General features: G+C 55.2%; 1 protein-coding gene across 1 annotated transcript in view; it reads left to right on the top strand.

Moving 5' to 3' along the window:
* The first annotated feature begins 1,681 nt into the window (after window positions 1-1,681).
* Axin2 (axin 2) overlaps window positions 1,682-19,785 on the top strand; it is a 29,843-nt gene continuing 11,739 nt past the window's right edge. Inside the window, exons 1-3 of the mRNA XM_032912351.1 lie at window positions 1,682-2,056; window positions 3,999-4,950; window positions 12,307-12,447. Of these exons, the coding sequence (XP_032768242.1) occupies window positions 4,136-4,950; window positions 12,307-12,447 (956 nt within the window). The 5' untranslated portion in view covers window positions 1,682-2,056; window positions 3,999-4,135. The remainder of the gene's footprint in view (window positions 2,057-3,998; window positions 4,951-12,306; window positions 12,448-19,785) is intronic.

The following is a 19,785-nucleotide window of genomic DNA, read 5'->3' as shown; positions in this document are numbered from 1 at the left end:
GGGCTTTGCTATTGATATTTTATTGTTGCTGTTCTGTTATTGCTTTGTTTTTTAGAGAGAGAGAGAGAGAGAGAACATGTGTGCTTGCCTTAGGTAGCCCAGGCTGGCTTCAATTTTACTACGTTGGTCTTGGAATTCTCATTCTATTAGCTCTACCTCTGGGGTGGCAGCCATGTGTCACCATCTCTGGTTTATGTGGTGCAGGGGTGGGGGCGGACCTATCAGGCTGCATACTCACCTCCATCCTCCCCCCCCCAAAAAAGCTGACAAGTTTATCAGCTCATCCATGGAGAAATTCTCTATGACAATAGATGGATGAATAAGTGTTCTGGGCTTATGGTGTATTTTTTTTAAGGCCTTATAAACATTTTGGGGAGAAGGTGGGAAGGAATTCAAAGGTGACAGTGGGGTGAATTTTTATACTTTAACACTGCGTGTGTGTGGGAGACATTCCACGGCTGTTTAATAAGTAACATATGGGATGGTGGCAGCCTTTTGGAAGAGTGGGATGGGCATGAATTTATTGGGGAAAGAGGTCCATGTGTGTGCAAGGAAGGTTCGGAGTGACTGCAAAATTGGGGAACTGAGGGGTCTGTGGATACAAATTCACACCCCCATTTTCACCCAAACACAAACTATTTCTATATTAATGCAAACATATACTGGAGCACAAGTGCGCGCCTAAAGGCGCGCGCGCGCGCGCGCGCACGCGCACACACACACACACACACACACACACACACACACACACACACACACACGCAAAGTCATGCCTTTTGAGTTTCAGAGTATGTCCTAAGAATTGGCCAGCAGATCCCGGGGCTATAGCTTCTACCAGAAGGCCCTCCCAGTCAAAATTCCCAGGGAAATTTGAAAAAAGGTAGGAACGTGTTTGATGGAGGGGGTTGGGGGGTGCTTTATTGCAGTTCTTGCAGTGGCCAGAGAGCCACAAGAAACCGGCGTTCTAGAGCTGGAGAGCGCTAGGCAGGCAGGGGGAGGAGGCATGAGCAAAGAGGCTGGAGAACTTGAAAGATGAAATCAGAACTCCGGCCGAGAACACCCCGGGGCCGCCCGTAGCCGGCGGGGGGCAGACGAGGGCCAAGGAAGGGTTAACGCGGGAGCTGAGTGTGCGACGGGGGCCGGGCCGGGGCGGGGCAGAGCGGGCGCGCGCTGTCCCTTTAAGGCGGGCGGCGCGGGCCGGCCGAGAGCCGCTGTGATTGGCGCGGCGGGATCACTGGCTCCCTGAGCCCGGCCCGGGGGAGTCGGCTGGAGCCGGCTGCGCTTTGATAAGGTCCTGGCAACTCAGTAACGGCCCGAGAACCGGGAAATAAAAATAAGCCGCCGATCGCGATGGATTTGGGGGCCACCCGGAGGCCGAGGCGTCCGCCTCCCCAAAGGAGAGCTCTGCTGTAAAAGGTGGGGTCGGAGGCTTAGTCCCGCCGCAGCCGCTTCCAAGAAACCTCCGTGCGGCCGGGGGCGGTTGGCAGCGGGGCGCGGGGCCGCGGGAGGGGGCGGCCGGGAGCAGGCCGGGGTAGTAGAGGGGTGCGGATTGCACGGCCCCCAAAAGGGGCGCTGGAGCGCGCTGGGCTGGCCCGGGTGCGGCTCGCATACCTCCCTTCCAGGACCGTGCGCTCGGCTCGCGCCTTTGAAGTGCACAGTTAAATCCACAGCGCAGTTTTTGTTGGAAGCGCCCGGAGGACATTTGGTGCGCCTAGTGACTGCTGGAAACTGGACCTGGGTTGAAAGCCGGCCGGGCGGGGGCCGGGGGCGGCCGCGGCGGGGGCGGAGGCCCACTCGGATCTTTTGCATAAAAGGGGCAGCGGGGCGCACGATCTCCCCCCCCTCCCTCCCCGGCGCAGAGCTCGCTCTCGCCTCGGGATCGTTGTTTTCCGCGCACCCCCTCCTCCGCCTCTGCGAGACTCCTCATGTTCCCCACGCCCGGGAGGGCCCGGGGGGGGCCCGGGGTAGCCTCTGCGAGTCCAGCGGGGGACCCGGGCAGGGGCCCTGCCCGCGGCGCCTGCGAGGTCTCCGCAAGGAGTGCGCCAGCGGATCAATGGTGAGTGCCGAGGCCCCGGCGGTCCGGCGGCCGGCGCGCTTTGATGTGCGGGGCGGCGCTTTGAAGTTGGCAGGCCGGCTATTTCGGGGCGCGCTCCGGGCCCGCGCGGAGGGGAAGCGGCGGGCTCGGCGCCCAGCGCTCCGGGGGGTTTGGCCGGGCGGCCCTGCGCGCGGTGAGCTGGAGTCCCCTCCCCTGCTCGGGGTCCGGGGTGGCGGGGGGCCGGTCAGGGAGACTTCTTCAAGTGGCGTCGGGGGCGGAGGCGGAGACGGGCAGCTCGCCCTCGGGGGTCGAGTCGCCGTGGGTGTGGATGAGTTGGGGTGTGCGTGTGCACGCGAGTGCTTTTGGAAGGTGGGATAAAAGGGTGGCGGCGCCCCCCGCTTGCCCTCCCCGCCCCTCCCCCGCCCCCTCCTACTCCTCTCCCCACTAGTCTCCCCCTCCCATCCGCGGGTTGGTGCTTAGGTGCCTGGAGCTCTGGCAGAGGCTCAGTCTGAGGGTAGAACCGGCCGGAGCCCAGGGCGCTCGCGTCCCCTCGCCGCCCCTTTTGCGGAGAGGCCGAGACTCCGCGCGTCGCCATTTCTAGACTAGGCGGTTGCTTTCCGTGCCTTTTTCTGCGGGAACCTCTGCGAGGCTTGACACCAGGGAGTTACCCCGATCCGGGCTCCGGGGTCTCCGGCCTCGCTCCTGGTGGACGGCGTACCGGGACTCTGGAGGCGTTTGTTTGTAGTTGGGCCGGGGAGGGACGGGACAGAAGGGGCTCAGAGGAGATGAGAGCCTGGCGGCCTTCATCTTCCAGGTAACGGCGTCTCGCCACCTTCTCTGCGCCCCGGTGCTTGGCACTACCCTGCCCCACCACTTCGGGTTTGTGCCCAGCCTGGCGGCCTGAGCTCCGGGACTGGGGCGGGGTGCATCCACCCAGACCCGGGGTCTCGGGCAGCTGGCCCGGAGTTTCTCCCTGTCCCCCGGTCCACCCCTCCTTAGTTTGATCCTTCCCTGGCTAGGGAGAGCAGCTTGTTTATTGGTTAGATAAGACTTCTTTTCTTTTGGAGAAAGACTGGCTTGGGATCAATGTAGTTTGGGATTCTTGGCACAGGCGGTAGTAGCGTGAGAAGCCTTCTGATCCGGTTTTGTTGGGTTCGTGGCTCTAGGAGGTGGATTGGGGAGCCGGGGGCGGCGGGTCTCGAGGTTTCTTTTCTCTCTTTAAAAGTTTGAAGATCAAAGCCTCTTACTTAGTGAACTGTTTTCTGCTTTGGGAAAGCGAAGAAGACACGAAGTGTAGACTGAGCCACGTTTTTGGAGAGTCTTGAGTATAGGCAACATCGTCTGGGATCGGGGGTAATGGGGGGGTGCATGCGGAATCCGCGAGTTGCTGACCCCCTTCCCGCCGATGCTGGGCGGGCTTTTTTCAGGCGGGGATCTTCTGTAAGAAGTGGGACGAGGGAACGCAGAGGGAGGGGTGGGTGGGGGAATGGGAACCAGATGCCGGGGAAGGGCACTTTGAGAACTCGAGTTATCTGTGCAGAGCAGTGTGGGGAAGTTTACTGAAATTGGTTTCACCTGCACGCAGCCGGGCGGCTGGCTTGCGTGCTCTGGTTGTCGTGGGAGGGGGTCCGGCTAGGTTGCCCCAAGTGTCCCTGGGCCTCGTGAATGTGGGGAAGGTTGTGTCTTACACCTCCCGTGTCACTGTTTCTGCCTCACCTTCCCCCCTCCCGCCCCCCAGCAGCCCCCCCCCGCGGAAAAAGTGTGTGGGGAGCTCAGATTTCGCCTTTGAAAAACCTGTGTCGGATACTTGAGATGAGCACCTCGCGGATAGCTGGGTTGCTTGATTTGAATTTGAGGAGTTGAAAAGCCTGTTTACTTTCTTGCTTTGATGTTGGGTAGATCTGGTTTTGATTAGATCAATACCCTTTTCTCTCTCCCACCTCCCCCCTCCTTTTCTTTCCAGAGAGGAGGCTCACATGAGCCCCTGCTGACTTAAGAGAGACCAAGCCGATTGCTGAGAGGAACTGGAAGAAGAAAAAGGAGGAGGAAAAAAAAAAAAGCCAAACAAAACCCAAACTCAGTGAGACGCTCTCCCTCACCATGAGTAGCGCTGTGTTAGTGACTCTCCTTCCAGATCCAAGCAGCAGCTTCCGCGAGGATGCTCCGCGGCCCCCGGTTCCGGGAGAAGAAGGGGAGACCCCACCGTGTCAGCCTAGCGTGGGCAAGGTCCAGTCCACCAAACCTATGCCTGTCTCCTCTAACGCTAGGCGGAATGAAGATGGGCTGGGGGAGCCCGAGGGGCGGGCCTCCCCAGATTCCCCTCTGACCAGGTGGACCAAGTCTTTGCACTCCTTGTTGGGGGACCAGGATGGTGCATACCTCTTCCGGACTTTCCTGGAGAGGGAGAAATGTGTGGATACCCTGGACTTCTGGTTTGCCTGCAATGGGTTCAGGCAGATGAACTTGAAGGATACCAAAACTTTGCGAGTGGCCAAAGCAATCTACAAGAGGTACATTGAGAACAACAGCGTTGTCTCCAAACAGCTGAAACCCGCCACCAAGACCTACATAAGAGATGGCATCAAGAAGCAGCAGATCGGCTCGGTCATGTTCGACCAGGCGCAGACGGAGATCCAGGCGGTGATGGAGGAAAATGCCTATCAGGTGTTCTTGACTTCTGACATATACCTCGAATATGTGAGGAGTGGGGGAGAAAACACAGCTTACATGAGCAATGGGGGACTGGGGAGCCTAAAGGTCTTATGTGGCTACCTCCCCACCCTGAATGAGGAAGAGGAGTGGACATGTGCCGACCTGAAGTGCAAACTTTCACCCACCGTGGTTGGCCTGTCCAGCAAAACTCTCCGGGCCACAGCGAGCGTGAGATCCACAGAAATGGCTGAAAACGGATTCAGGTGAGGCTCTGACTGGGCTGGGTTGGGGGTGGGGTATCTCCCCCCACCCCCCAGTGGGGACGGGCTTGGAGGATGTCTTCTGTCAGGGCGGGTAGGTGGATGGCTAGGCTGGGGAAGCAGATAAATGTTGATGGAGAGCCGGGACTTCTGGCTGGGGACCCTTTGATCTTACGTTTTGTTGTTGTTGGGGTGTGTGTGTGTGTGTGTGTGTGTGTGTGTGTGTGTAGGGGGCGTTGCAATGTACGCACAGCTGAGTACCTGCAGCCTTCCACTGCTAACTTCAAACAGTGGCAAGCAGTATTAATGTGGTGACTTCTTATCCCAAGCTGTCGGGAGGGAGAGAGAGGGAAAAGAGGGAATGTGGATGCTGCAGCTTTTGATGCCTCTGAGTCACTAGACCCACTAAGCGCCAGTTTGGGAAAGGGTCATTTTCACCGCTACTCATCAAAGTAGAATTACTCTGGCTTGGGGGGAGGGGCCGCTGGGCTGTGGCGGAGGAGGCACGGGGGAGGGGAGGAGACAGGGACAAACGTGCACCTTGGAGGGATGAGTGGTATCCATCTCACTTCATGTTCAGAGCCAGCGGGCAGATTAGCAAGTTTGTGGTCCCCTTTGTAGAATTAGGTATTTCCCAGGGAGGAAGACTTCTGACTAACTTGGGGAAGGCCCCGAGACTTCCTCCCACGAAGGAGACTTCACTTTGGAGTCTGCTGGCTATTAATCCAGCTTTCAAATGCTGTTGAGCTCCAGGGTCAGACCTCAGTTGCTCAGTGCTGATAGAGAAGTGTGGGTGTGTGGTGGCGGGGAAGGGACTGCCCCCCCCCGACCACTTTCTCTCTTTAAAGCTTCTAAGACAAACTGCCCATTATAGATTTAGCCAAGTCTCAAGGTTCTTGGCCTTTGCAAGCAACTTCAGACCTGTTAGAATGCGTTTCTCCGTTCTCCTTCTTCTCCAGAGATTCCCCCAAAGAGGAGTGCACCTATTAATTTTAGTCTGTTGCTTGTGACATGTGGGGCGGGAGGTGGGGGTGACACCAGATTGCTATCTGCATGGCTTTATTCTTCTTGTCCCTGTGCATTTCTCTGTGTCAGGGACCCAGGATATGTGTTCTGCACACAGGTTCTGGAGATCTCGCCGGCTTCATGGGGCGTGGTCTCCCATGCCCCGAAGCATCGGGAGGGGGCAAGCCCCCATTGCTGCTCTGTGGGCATGCATGGTCTTCAGTTTTGACTGCTGTGGCAAGTAAGGGAAGGACTTGCTCTCTGGTCACCAGAGGGCGCTCTTGCAACTTTGGAAGCAAACTTAACCAATTTTCAGACATCTGGTCTACACCTAAACGGAACTGGCTTGGGTTTTTGAAGGCAAGCATAGGGTCGCAGGAGGGAGTGGTTAGAGGCACTGAGCTTGCAGAACCAGGCTGTTGGGGCTGGGTACAAACAGGCACCTGCCTCTGTTGTCCTGCTCCGTGGCAAGGGCATAAAGTTCGCTATTGGTCTCCGCACCCTCCAGCCTGGCAGCCAGTGACGAAGAGTCCTTAAGGCCCTTGGTAAGGCTGCTTCTCCACAGTGGGTCTTCTGTGGCTTCAGTGGCAGGCTCAGAGCGTCACCTTTGTAAATAGCACAGGGCAGTTTCCGAGGCCAGCGGTAAGAAGGCACTCTCCAAGCCACACTGTGCCTGGACTCCTCCTTGTGGGTGGGCAGCCTAGGCGAAACGTTGAGCTGCCTCTTCCCAGAGGCTTTATTAGGATGTAACCAATGTTAAGTTTGCAGAGTACTGGGTCCCCAGGGAGCAGTGTCCGTTGGGCTGGGAACTGTGAATGTCACCGATGAGTGGATAACAGCTCTTGAGTGACCCCGTTAGTTAGCTTCCACACTAGATCAGCTGTGCATCCTCTCACTGTTAGGTTGGAAGGAAACATTTACCTGGACACGCCCAGATGGCCCTTACTTCTTTTTAACACGTGCGAGCTCTCCTTCTAGTCTGGTACTGTGTCAAGTTCCAGGCCTTGTCATAGTAGCATCCCTTGTTTTGAAAGTTCCTCAGCCTCACGTCCCCATCCGTCAGGTAGGTGGGCACTGTCTCTCCCGTCCATGTCCTAAGGTTGTTCTTAGGATCAAAATAATAAACATGAAAGGCTTTTTGTAAAGGGAAACATTTTGAAAAGATGCTAAGTGTTATAATTAGTATAATTAACGATAATAATTGGGTCTCCGAAAAGGGCAGCGAGGTTAGCACACAGCCGTTTTAAATAGTAACTCTGAGGGTTTAGCCCAATTCTTCATTATAATGTTTTAGAGGCACCCCCCCCCCTCGCTACTTTCTGAGCATTTAAAAGTCTGCCTTTCAGCATATTCTTGGAATGCAGGGACCAGCCCCATTCCCCCCCCCTTAGAGTTGAGGCTCCCCTTCTCCCATCTGCTCATGGCTCACCCAACCCCCCCAAACCCCCAGGAGCCAGGCTGAGAAAGTTACCCAGTAAAGTGTACGAAGCACCTTGAACCTGCTGAGGGGCCGTCTGCCTCAGCTGCACACAGTCCTCTTGGCCACTGGGGTGCCCAAGGCACCGGCCAGCCTTCCAAGCCAGTGTTTATGTGGGCACTCAAAGGAGCCGAAGATTTTAACGACTTGTTTGTACCCTCACCGATTTGGTGTCGGGTTTAATATAAATAGTAGGGCGGAAGAGCAGAATTTACCCTTGGAGGGATGGGCTCTGGTTTGTGCGTGGTCGAGTGGGATGCCCGGGCACTTGATGGTCTCTATAAATAACTAAGGGCACAAGTGACCTGGTGGTGGGAGCGTGTGACCTAACCCCTCATACAAACAACACCCCCACCCCCAACCCCCAGTGTTGAGGTGTGTCAGAGATGTGTGAAGCCAGGGCTGCTAGCTAAGGCGCTAGGCCCATACTTATTTTAAGAGGGAGGACAGTGTTGAGCATACAGAGAGCTCCCTGTGTGCACCCCTTTCTGCCCTGGCCTTGGGCAGGGTTCATCTGCTTCCTCTTGGGCCTTCTGCTCTGGCCTGGCTTAAAATCCCAGGGGCCCAGCAGGACTGTCCTGTGCTGGCCGCAAGGGCTTTCTGTTCTCTGAAAGAACTCGCTGATGAGGCCCGTGTTTTCTGTGAGAAGACATTGGACTCAAGCTTGGCTTCAATTATCACAGAAAATGATGCCACAGGGAAGCTGTGCTGAGAACAGTGGTCAGCAGTCAGAGGACGAAACGCCAAGGAACGCAGCTGGCCAAGAGTCACTTGCCAGGCTTGGTTACAGAAGACACTGACCCCTCACCATCCACCCATTCCTCCATCCTGCCTCCCAAAATAAGCTCAGCCTCAGAAGGTGGACCCTCTCGTTGCTCTCTTGGGAGAGGGTCCTCAGAAAGGGGTTCTGTTGACTCCCCCATAGCTATGGAGGAGCAGAGGCGGCCCCAGCATTTCCTCGAGAGATGCGAACTGGCCAAGCACACACACACACACACACACACACACACACACACACACACAAACACACACACACACACTTCCTCCCCTCAGGAACCATGAAGCCCTGTCAGCTTGTCAGCTCAGTGGCAGAGTGGCCAGTCCACACAGTGCGTACCACCCCAAGCCTCGGAGCTCTGTAGGAACGCAGAGACATTGGGTGTCATCAAAGCATCCGGGACAAGTAAGGTGGCACGGTCCAGTCCCCCACCCCTTTTTAAGTAATCACTAGAAGACAGACAGCCCAAACCAATTTCCTTAAAATTGCGTGGCACTTTGGAGAAAGTTCTAAGCTCTTCAAACTGAGTTTCTGCTGTGTATCTCCCCACCACCCTGCCTCTTTCTCCGCCTGTCTTGTCATGGTCGTAGCAGTATCCAAGCGCTTCATTGCAGTCAACCGAGTTAAGAGCAGTGTATTCCATTTTTAATGACCGATCACACAGTAGCCCTCTATTTTAAGTGGAGGGAGACAAGTTTATTTTGGGAGTCATGTGCGAAAGGTGCGCGTGCGCGCGCACACACACACACACACACACACACACACGCCCTCAGGGTTTGACTTGGGCTTCTTTTTTGTTTCGATGGCGAGGAAGGAATTTCTATTGAGTCATTTTCTCCTCACAGAGCCTGGAGTATAAGTCTTAGATCTGAGACACTGCTGATGTGTTAATACCACCAAGATAGCAAAGACGGAGGGGAGGGAAGGTGTTTGAAGGCTATTTAAGGCCGCTTTCACTGGTTTGATCTCACGCCATGCCTCCCGAAAACCTTTTCAGCAACTCATTTGATGGATGGAGGCCTTTGAAGGAGGCTCAGCCAAGATTGGAGCTCCTGCCACGGGGCCACCCCCCTGCGTTTGGTGTTGGGGATACACGTGTGAAGGCAGGTCGTACCCCCACAGAGCACGCAGTCTGGGGCTCAGGACATGCTTTCCGCTGTGATACATGCTAAATACTACAGGACTGAAAGGGGGAGAGGTTTGGGGGGGACACAACATCTCTCCATTTTTGCTGGCACTTGGGAACTGGGAGTCCTACTCGGGCTCCCCCATTCCAATGTCCTTGCCTTTAGAAGCTTCAAGGCAAGTGGCCACATTTGAACTGCCCCCCCCACTCCTGCCCCTGGCACCTAGGGGAGCTGTTCCTGCCCCCCATTAACTAAGTCAACACCAGCTCTAGGTCTCACCAGCTGTAGTCTCTGACGTCTGCACCCTATCATGAGTGTGCAGACTGTATGCACCACTGCATTCCCAAGGGGGGGATCCCTGTGACAGGCCCATCCCAGCAGGGGACTCCAGGCTGCTTTAAATAAAGGCCTGTCTCTGTCCCCTCTCACCCCACACGGTGCCTGTTGTTTCCGATTCAGCCTCTAGAGGCGATGGTGAGCAGGGACTCACTGTCTTCCTGTGCTCCCTCCCTGGCCAGGAACCTGGTGCCACTGGTCGCCCCCTCAGTCTTCTCTGGCCCTGTGCTCTCCATCCCTCTTACCATGGGTGACTGGGAACCCCAGAGTGAGGAGGGCAAGCCGGTGAGGAACAGGCAGTCTTAAATTCTCATTAAAAAGTACTGGGAAGTGACAAGTCTCCCTGCCCCAGTAATAGGGCAGGGCCAGCGGCCTAGGGGCAGTTTAGAGCCACTCGTCAAAAGTGTACGGACAGTTCACACGTAGCACCCCTGGCTTGCACTTGCAGGATTTATTTCTGTTTCTGAGTGATATGTCCAGACTCTCGCAGTGGGTCAGAAACGTGGCCCCAGCCAATGACGTCCTGCAGCTCTCAGTGGGTCTCTGGTCAGTTGGTCCTGATGCTCGGCTTTGTTGGGCCCCTCGTAGGATGGCTGTAGAGATTCCGGATAACGGGCAGCAGCTGTCATGTGACCACGGAGTAGCCCTGTTCTGGGTGCCAGGGGAGCAAGGAGGTCCTCCACCTCAGGTCACTTGGTTCTTATCAGCATTTCAGAGTAGAGGACACTAGGCGAGAGACTCAGGGATCCAGATAGAGCAGAAACTCTTTGAGTAGGGCTTCATTTCCCCTTCGTTTTCTAGTTTCACTGCCACATTGAAAGCCTCACCAGAATGGACAGTGGTTCACTCCTGGGCTTCTGTTTGCACTCCCCCCAACCCCGCCTCCCTCCAGTCCAACCCTGTGGCCCTCTTGGGCCCCCATGTTCAGCTAGTGATTACTGCCCGTGATACTGTCCCCCAGACTCCTGACCCCTCTCTGTCCTGTTAGGATAGACACTGGCCTTACCAAAAAGGCCTGCATGGCCCTTGTACCAGTCTTAACTAGTATAACTAGTTTTAGCCTAGCTGGTTAGAGCCCACCCTCTTCTCAGTCTGGAGAGGACTCTGCAGTCTTCCCTGCCCACTGTATTGTAAGTGTCCTGAGCCGTCTCAAATTCCCGCTCATCTGACACGATGCACCTGGTTCCCTCTGTCACCGGGGCCATTTCCAGCTGGCCTTGCCTAGAAACCTCTCCGTCTTACCCCTGCCTCGAACCCTACATTCTAGAACGTTCTAAAGCATCATGTGATAGGCAGAGAGAGGCAGAGCGAGAGCCCACCAGTCCCAGCTCTGCGGAGTGGTTACCGTATGCCTGGCACCACTCAGGGTCTCATCCTGAACATGGACACTGCACCCCGTGCCTTCTGCCTGAGAGAACGCTGCTCGATCTGATAGGCTTTCGGCAGCACCCAGCCCCCCCCCCCATGACCACCCCTTACATTATGGTGACATGTCCCAGCCAGAACCCGGGTGCCAGGAGCCCGAAGCCCAGCATAGTGCAAGGACAGAAACTTGGTGAGCAAGAACAGATGGCTGCCCATGACCTTTCCTAGGCCCCTCTCCTCTGCCAGCCCCACAGTTCTCTCTGCAGAGCAGCTGCTGCGGGCTGGAGTGTGTGTCTCCTTTTGGAGCTCTTCCCTCTGCAGTTCAGGTCTGCTGCCAGCTAAGCAGGACTGTTGCCAGGGGCTGGGTAAACGGAGCCTCCTGCAGCTTCAGGCTGACCGAGGGTCCTTCCCGCAGCGGCCTGCTGACCTGTCTCCCCTCCCCCTGTCTCCCCTCCCCCTAACAGAAGCTCCTAGCTGGCGACACAAGTGGAATGCAGCCCAGGAGGAGACGGGCACGCTGGTGTTCTGGGAGGAGATCAAGAGAGGGGAAATGGGGACCCACAGGCCACTGAGACAAAGGGGCTGGAGACCCTCAGAGGAGGGGCCGGGCCTGCCTTGGACACAGCTGCTCATTTCAGTCCTGGCGCCTTAGCCAGCCCTGAGGGAAGGCAGGCCATGGTGGGCGGGAAGGGCACGGTAGGCACGGTACCATGGCCACCACTGGACACCTGAGTGTCTGTGCCACCTCCCTGGCTCACCGTAGGCTTGGGTCAAAGGGGGAAGGCTCACCCAGGCCTCTAGGCTTTAGCGTCTGTGGACTAGGCTGGCAGGCCTCAGATTACGGGAGTTATTCCTGAGCCGGAGAACTGGCTTGGGTGCAGTGACCAGGAGAAGACAGACAGCTGTCTGCTGTCTTCTTTCAGCCTCACCCCAGTCCCCAGTCCTAGAACACGGTCCTAGTCTCCAGGCCTGCCACAGTCAGTCCCTGCCACTCTGTGTGAGCACTGAGGAGTTGGTAGCATTCCCTGGCATCCTCTGCAACACGACTCCGGAGGACCCCTCATCTCTTGAGGGTTGGGGAACCCAGCCCAACTCCTCTCCAAGGGGAGGGCGTCTATTGTGTCCATCTTCCCAGGCTTGCAACAGGGCCAGGACAGCACGTTGACACGGGCCAGATGTGGGATTGTTCACTGCACCATTCTGGGGTCGCCTGATGGCCTGGGTTTCCAGTGGGGATCAGTGACCACGGTCCTCTTGTACTTTCCCCATAGATCCTTCAAGAGAAGCGACCCGGTTAATCCTTATCACGTAGGTTCTGGCTATGTCTTTGCACCAGCCACCAGCGCCAACGACAGCGAGTTATCCAGCGACGCGCTGACTGACGATTCCATGTCCATGACGGACAGTAGCGTGTAAGTATCCGGCGTCCCTCTCACGTGGCGCCCTGGGGAGCGGCGGAGGTGGGGGGGGGCGGCTGTCATCTATCCTCACCCAGCTTTGCAGAGCCCATCTCTGAGTGACCATCAGTTTCCTGGGCGGGATGTGCTGGCCTTGATGCTGGTAAAGAGTAGCCTGGTGCATGGTGGTCCGGGCGGGTTCAGCGAGATCCTCGAAGAGACAGCTGGGGTGGTGTCCTCACTGGAATCCAAAGTATATAGTGGAAGGCTAGGATGAGCGTCTGGATTTAAGTGTGAAAACCATCTTCTTTCTGGTCATGCTTGTGGGAGAACCACCCTGCTGGTCCTGAAGTGAAGTGTGCCCCCTGCAAAGCCAGCAGGCAGAACACAGGACATTATCACGAGGGTTTCGTTTTAGTTTGGACTTTTGAGACAAGGCTATTAAAGGCAGGGAGCAGAGAGCCAGACCCTCTCCAAAGGGCCAGCTGCCTACATGTGTGTGAGCTTCAGTGCGCACTCAGGCCTGTGTTGATGACGTCCCGAGTCTGTGCCAGGTGTCAGGGACCCGAGGAAGGGACCCTTCACAGGACTGTCTGATCTCAGACCCTTGGCCAACAGACGGCTTTGATAGATATTTTTAAAGCAACCCAAGTCATTGAAGTGGTCCGACGAGGTCAGCAGACTGTCGGGCAAGGTCATGCTTTGAGTTGTGGGTCATTTGAAGTGAAGTCAGAGAGATCTGTGTGGATAGACAGCCTCAACTCTCCATGCGTCTCAGAGTGGAGTTTGGGGTGTAGTGGTGGCCGCAGTGCCCTCCTTCTGGCTACCCTTTGGTGTTTGATTCAGCAGAGTTGGGGTAGAATTTGGCCTGGCCAAAACACTCAAAGGCTTTTCTCACCCAGCACCCAATTGAGAATCGGTATTTTCAGAAAGCCCTTTGAAGCCTTTCTCCCAGCAAGCGTTTTAGATGAGGATTTCCCCCCCGCCGAGCGAATGACCCTGAAAGACAGACCGCCCATTAAGCCAGCGCTGCTAAATTCTGGGACACTCTCTGAGACTTCACTCATTTCAGCTTCTTAAAACTGAACTGTCCATTCTCTGAATGTTTGAAACTATCTGGCTTCTGTTGGCTGGTGTCCTGTAGCCTGGCTGGCCGCACCTGACCAGTTGGAAAGCTGGGAAGGTTAGTTTGGGGCTCTCGACCCTAATACGCCCACCCGCCCGCCCCTGGTCAGCTTTTATTGTGTTACTTCAGCCTTTCCCTGTCAGTAAAGTGACCTATTCTTTAGCGAAAAGTTGAAGTTATTTATTTAAAATAACTTATCCTTTTAGGTGTGTGTGTGCGTTGGTGTTTTGCCTGCATGTGTGTCTGTGAGGGCGTCAGGTTCCCTGGGACTGGAGTTACAGACAGTTGTGAGCTGCCATGTGGGTGCTGGGAACTGAACCCAGGTCCTCCGGTAGAGCAGCCAGTGTTCTTGACTGCTGAGCCATCCCTCCTGCCCCAGTTGAAGTTTAAAGAGAGGACGTCATTTCGGCATGAGTGAGAGTAGGGTGCGCATCCATTGTTCAACCACCAGGAATGAAAGATTTCAGAGCACTGGTTCCTGCTTCATAATCGGCCGAGCTCCTCAACTGTCCACACAGGGTGTGGGGAATCCGTCGTCTTTATTTTATGTATCCGAGCGTTTTGCCTGATGCATGTCTGTGTGCGCGGTGCTCACGGATGTCAGGAGAGGGCACCAGATCCCCAGGAACTGGTGTTAGGGATGACTGTGGGTGCTGAGAACCTAACCTAAGCACTGAACCCCACCTCGGCAGTGTCCCCCACCTCCTACCCTCAAAGAACCCCCTAAGACCCACATTATTCTTTAACAGACCTAGTTGTGTTGTTCTGTGTTTTGTTTTGGGGACTGGCTCTCACTATGTAGACCAGGCTGGCCCCTGAACTCACAGCATCCTGCCTCCCAAGTGCCGCGATCAGAGGCATACGTATGCTACTCTATCTGGCCCTAGTGCGCGTCTTTGTAGCTCGAAAAGTTATACCAAGGTGGGTTTCATGATGTTTTGTATTTTGTAGGTCTCGGGCCGCGAGGTTGTGTAGGACCAGCGTCCCTGTGCCTAGTGCTCCCATCTCTCTCTGCTGTCCTGTTTGCTCTCAGGTCTGGGCTCGGCCTCTAGGAGCCATTACTCCTTCAGGACACAGTGGTTAAGGAGCAAGCTGGGTCTGAATGAAGGCATTGAGGGACTCTCCAAAGTCCGGCGCCCTTCACGTAAGACCGCGGGGCTTCTGTTTGGATTTCTTAGAGACTATTTTTGGCTTGCTTCCTGGTCCTTGGCTGAGTTTCAGTCCTCATCACTGAGGTGTTATTCTGGGTCCGTGATGAGATAACTTGGGTGTGGTCCCATGCTTGTTTCTGTCTGACCTCACAGGACCCGATGATCGGGATGGTAGGCAGTGACCGAAAGCAGGCAGGAAGTAGCATCGGGAGTCCCTAGCCATGGCAGAGGCAGAACCCAGACCCAGAATGGATGTGGCGCCTGCCCTGCTGCGCCCTCCTCGTCCACCATGAGACGTTAGTGAAATCAGTTGTCTTTGAGGCCTTTAAACCTCCTTCCTTTCTTTCTGTTGGTCACTGATCATAACGATTTGTTTTCTCAGTTGGGGGAGGGGTCCCTCCCAAATCATTTCTTCTTTTAATCCTTATTTCCAAGGATGAAAAGGCCTCACGTAGCCCAGGCTGGTCTTGAACTCATTGTGTAGCCAGAGATGTCCATGGCTATCTGCCTCTATCTCCTAAGAGCTGGCATTATAGTTAGGTGAGGTGCAGGAGTTCACACCTGGGGACTTGACAGTGCTAGGCAGTAATCATAAACCCAGCCCTCCAACTCATTTAAACATTCCCATTTCACCTAAAGCACTTGGGGACGGACTTAACTCCTCTGAGGCCCAGACAGACCCTAGGGAGCATGGGGCCAACAAGGGCCACCTGAAGAAAAGGGACAACAACCTGTCACTTGGCAGCTTTTCTGTTCGGGCCCCTGGTGGCCTGTTCTTTGGCCTTGTAACAGGACGTCATGTCATGGTGGGTAGATGTCAAATAAACCAGAAAGTCAAGAAAAGGTATTGTGAGTCTAGGAGTTCGAGGGTCCGGGGTATCAGCCCAGAGCCTCCCAGCCAAGCGGGCGTTCCATCAGATCCCTCCTCACAGATGTATCCACTCGTGCACGGTCGGACTGACTAAAAGCACAGTGGGCATCAGGGTTTCCCCCAAGGGCTCCTGGGATTTATCTGGAGCAACCTTTGGGGGTGTGGCGAAGGGGTCCTCACGAACAAGAGCCCCCCTTCAGGACTTGCTTGTGCCTAGAGCCTCCTGCGGGTGTCCGGCTACATTCAGCTGCCAGGAATAGGGTGGTCCTTCTCCCCCATCCCCGCCCCTCAGGGTGATCCCCAGTCTCCTGCTCAACAGACTTGGCTTGGGGTGGTGTGAAGCACTCTCTGGTCAGCCCCAGAGTGTGTGTGATCTACCCCGTGTTGGGCGGTCACCCCGGATTCCCAGGGCTGGGATTAGACCCCTCCACCCCACTTCAGAGCTCTGCCAACTGTGGGCCTTGTGCAGATGAGAGAGCTAAGTGAGAAATAAAGTGTGTGTTGGGTGGGGGGGATGGAGAGCAAAGCTGAACCGTTTCAGCCCATTGTCCCCTGGGGAAGCTTAGAGGGGAGAGGGTAGCAGGCCCCTTTGAAATGTGCTTGCACGAGTGAATGGGAGCTCCCCATCAAGCATGAAAGAAGAGGCCTGGCTGCTTCTCCTCCTCACAATGGCCTGCGTGGGCTGCTGGGGGCTGAGGGGCTGGGGAGCAGGGCAGGCTGCCCTGCTGCGATCTGGGAGGGGACAGGGACGAGGGGTGTGTGTGTGTGTGTGTGTGTGTGTGTGTGTGTGTGTGTGTGTGCGCGCGCGCGCGCGAGCGTGCGAGGGGAGGGGTCAGGCAGCTTTCAGTAGACTCCAGAAGGTTGGAGTTCATCAGACACAAGTCGGGGAAGCAATCATCTCATTTGCGACAGAACCAATTAAGTCGCCTTGGGCCTCTGCAAGAGATCTGGGTAGGGGCCGGGCGGGGCTGGCCAGGCCCTGGTTCTTCCTGGGACCTGCACGGCTTGGCCTGGGTGCGTGCAGCCTCCGCCCAGAGCCCAGCGCTAGTGCAGACTTTTCTTTTGCCACTAAGTAAAAGTCCCTCCTAAAGAAGGCTGCGGGGTTCGAGTCTCCACTTTAGGCCCCCCACCCCCACCCCCAAAAGGCTGTTTTATGAGCTTGCTACTTTGAAACCTGCATTCTGGGAAGGAGTGGCTCTAATTTCTAGCCCCCTCCTTTGAAAGTTACTGCCAGACTTCCAGCAAAACCTTAAACCCGAGGCCTGGGAGGAGGCCATGGGGCCAGGACAGAAGGAGAAGGACAGAGTACCTGGTTTAGGGAGGGGGAGCCTGGGAGTAGCTGTGCTTTACTCCCCAAGTTCAAGGACCCTCGACAAGGGTACCAGGCTTCTCCATCTCGCCTTTTTGTGGGGAGCCATTCCTGTGATCGGGTTTGGCTGCATTCAACTGTAGCTTACTTCTGATCTGTGCGTCCCCCACACAAACACAAGACCACTTTTCTCCGTCCCCACTCCGGCAGTTGTTGGTTGATTTATTATTTTTATTTCCTCCTATCTTAGGTGGTTGGGGGGGGGGGTTGGTCTGACACTGGGGAGTGCGTCCCAGTGAACTTCAAATATCACCTTATCTTACAAACCATGCTTTTGATGTTGGCTGTGATCAGAGGCCGCTTCAGAGTGCCTGCCAAACGTGGGCACACGCGTGCGCTTACGCCTGCTGTTTCAAAGCCACCGGAAGAGGTGACATTCAGGTTAGGTCAGGCACAGTGGAGTCAAAGGGCTGAGCTAATTGGCTCGCCTTAAATGGCAGCTAAGTGGAGTCTACACTTCAAAATCCGTGCGCCCCAGAAACAGCTGGGCCCAGCAGCAGGCTCGTTAGCCAAAATGTTTGTAATTAAAGGAGACCGTAGAGAGACCAGAACTCTGGCGCTCTTCAGCCCAGGGTTATGAGCAGCCCGGACACTGGTCGTAAACTTCTGGAGCCCAAACAGAAGAAAGGAGAGGCCCCTTGTGGAATGAGGGGCTGTTTTGGAAGAAGATCCCTGGCTGGGGGGAATTAAAGCCATATTTCCAGGAAGACGTCTCTAAGCCTCTGACTTCTCCAAGCTAAAATTCCCGCTTTGGGTTCTGGGCAGAGGTTGCCTTTCCTGTGGCTGGGTCCTTCACCTGCACTGGGTGTTGTGAGAGGGCATCTAGGAAATCACTTACTCCTCTTGTGGGTCGCTCTGGCTGTCACCTGCCTCCCACCCCTACTCCCTACACACACACTCTCTCTCTCTCTCTCTCTCTCTCTCCTACCTTATATGGAAAAAGCATACAAAATACAAAGGCCTCCCCACTGATTTATATCTGAGAGGAAAGAAAGATGGGTAAGATTGCCGGTGCAGATGAAGGGCAGAGTTGAGGGGGGCGGCTGGGAAGCCTCTCCTCAGACTCTATCACGTGTACATGTGTGTGGCTCAAACTCAAGTCTTCACCACTTACAGAACCACCTCACTGGACTCTTGAACCCTGTTACATCTTATTCCAAGGTAGGGGTGTATGAGTAGCCACCTCCCACCATGAAGACCCCAGAGGAAGAGCTGGTCATGAGAGATGTATGGTCACTCATGAAGATCTGGGACAGGAACAGAAAAGCCTTGTGGGTGACCCCGACCCGGCATTCCCTCAGCCAGCGAGTGCTAATGGTGGAGGATGCTGTCTGTCTGTCTGTCCTCTCATAGTCTGTCTTCTTACAGCGTCCTGTGGCTTCTTGAGGCTTAGGAGCTGGGACCCATGTTCAGACCATCAGGTGCTTGGGTACCAAAGGCAGGCTGCTGAGTTAAGGGTATCTGTTCTAGAGGTCAGTGGTGGCTTGCTTGGCTTGGGGTGGCTTGCTTGGCTTGGGAGCCCGAGGTACTATTTCTGGTCACCTAGAAAATGTCGTTCTTTAAGGTCCCTGTCAGAACAAAACCTGGTGGCATGTCAGGTGTTTACAGTAGCACCTGAACTTGATCCACAGGAGCTAGAAGCTCCAGGCTGTAGTCCCTGGTCTTGGGTGTGCTGGTAAAGAACCCCAGATTACTGTGGAGCTTAGACAGTTGTTCCAAGGTGAGAGAGCAGAATCTTTGTAAAATTAGCTTTAGATGCAACGTGTTGCTGGACTTAAAACCCGTATAGCCCTCTTCATCTTCAGGGGCCTTGTCAAGTGAAGTCCTTGGCAAGCCAGATACTTACCAGTTTCTGTCCGCTTCTTTTACCTCCTGGAGCAGGACAGGCAACTTGAGCCACGCCACGCCCCCCTTCGGAACTTTCTTCTCCCCACCTCCCAGTATCCCTTGATGTAGTTACCCCCTCCTCAGTGCTTTCAAGGTTGGAGTTAGTCAGACTGTTGGCCTAGTAGGAACTTCACTCAGGGACCCTGTTCTGTGGCCCAGGCCATCCACCTTCCAGAAAGGAAGTTAAGATTCTGGAACATACGGAACCGCAGGTCAGCCATTCCTCCTGGCCGCTGTTTAGACACTCGACTGGCACCTTCCGCTGAGATGAACAAAACGCCAGAGGGAAGGGAAGGGAAGCCATCAGACCGTAGTATTTATTTAATATTTAGCCTAGTTTTAGTATCACAGCCACAGAGTGTGGACGCTTGTGACCCCTGGGGTCTCTGGAGGGGATATCAGTGGGAGAAGTCACACCTTGGCCATAGCACTCCTAAGTCTGAAACACATTTTTTTATTTTGTTTTAAAATGGTATTAGCTCTTCATTCTTCCTTCCGCTTGCTAAGAGTTTTGTTTTTGTTTTTGGTGAGTCAGGGCTTCCTAAAGAGTGGGTCTGGAACTCCAGAGTGGATTAAAAAGAGTGGGTCTGGAACTCCAAGAGATCCGCCTAGGATCAAAGGCTTGTGTTGTGTCTCACGCCTGGCCCATGTCTTGTTTTTTAAACAGATTGAAAAACATGGGCCTCAGAAGCTCACCCAGTTGGCCATACCCCAATTTTAGATTGCACACCCTCCGTCCCTACAAGACCCTCCCCCCTTATTTGTACCTTGTCACAATGGCTGCCACTTTCGACCATTTGTTTTTGCACACTACCCTGAGACACTCTACCAGGATACCAACCCCTTAAGAGGAATGGAATCTTCCGTCCCTCTTGCCCAGAGGGAAGGTATCTAGGTGGTGTCTGAGGCGTTGCAGATACTTGGGTGTTTGGGTGAGTCTTCGGTGCCT

This window comes from Rattus rattus, chromosome 9 (genome assembly GCF_011064425.1).
Source record: "Rattus rattus isolate New Zealand chromosome 9, Rrattus_CSIRO_v1, whole genome shotgun sequence".
In the NCBI taxonomy this organism is placed as follows: Eukaryota; Metazoa; Chordata; class Mammalia; order Rodentia; family Muridae; genus Rattus; species Rattus rattus.
This window is presented reverse-complemented; position numbering and strand designations above follow the sequence as displayed.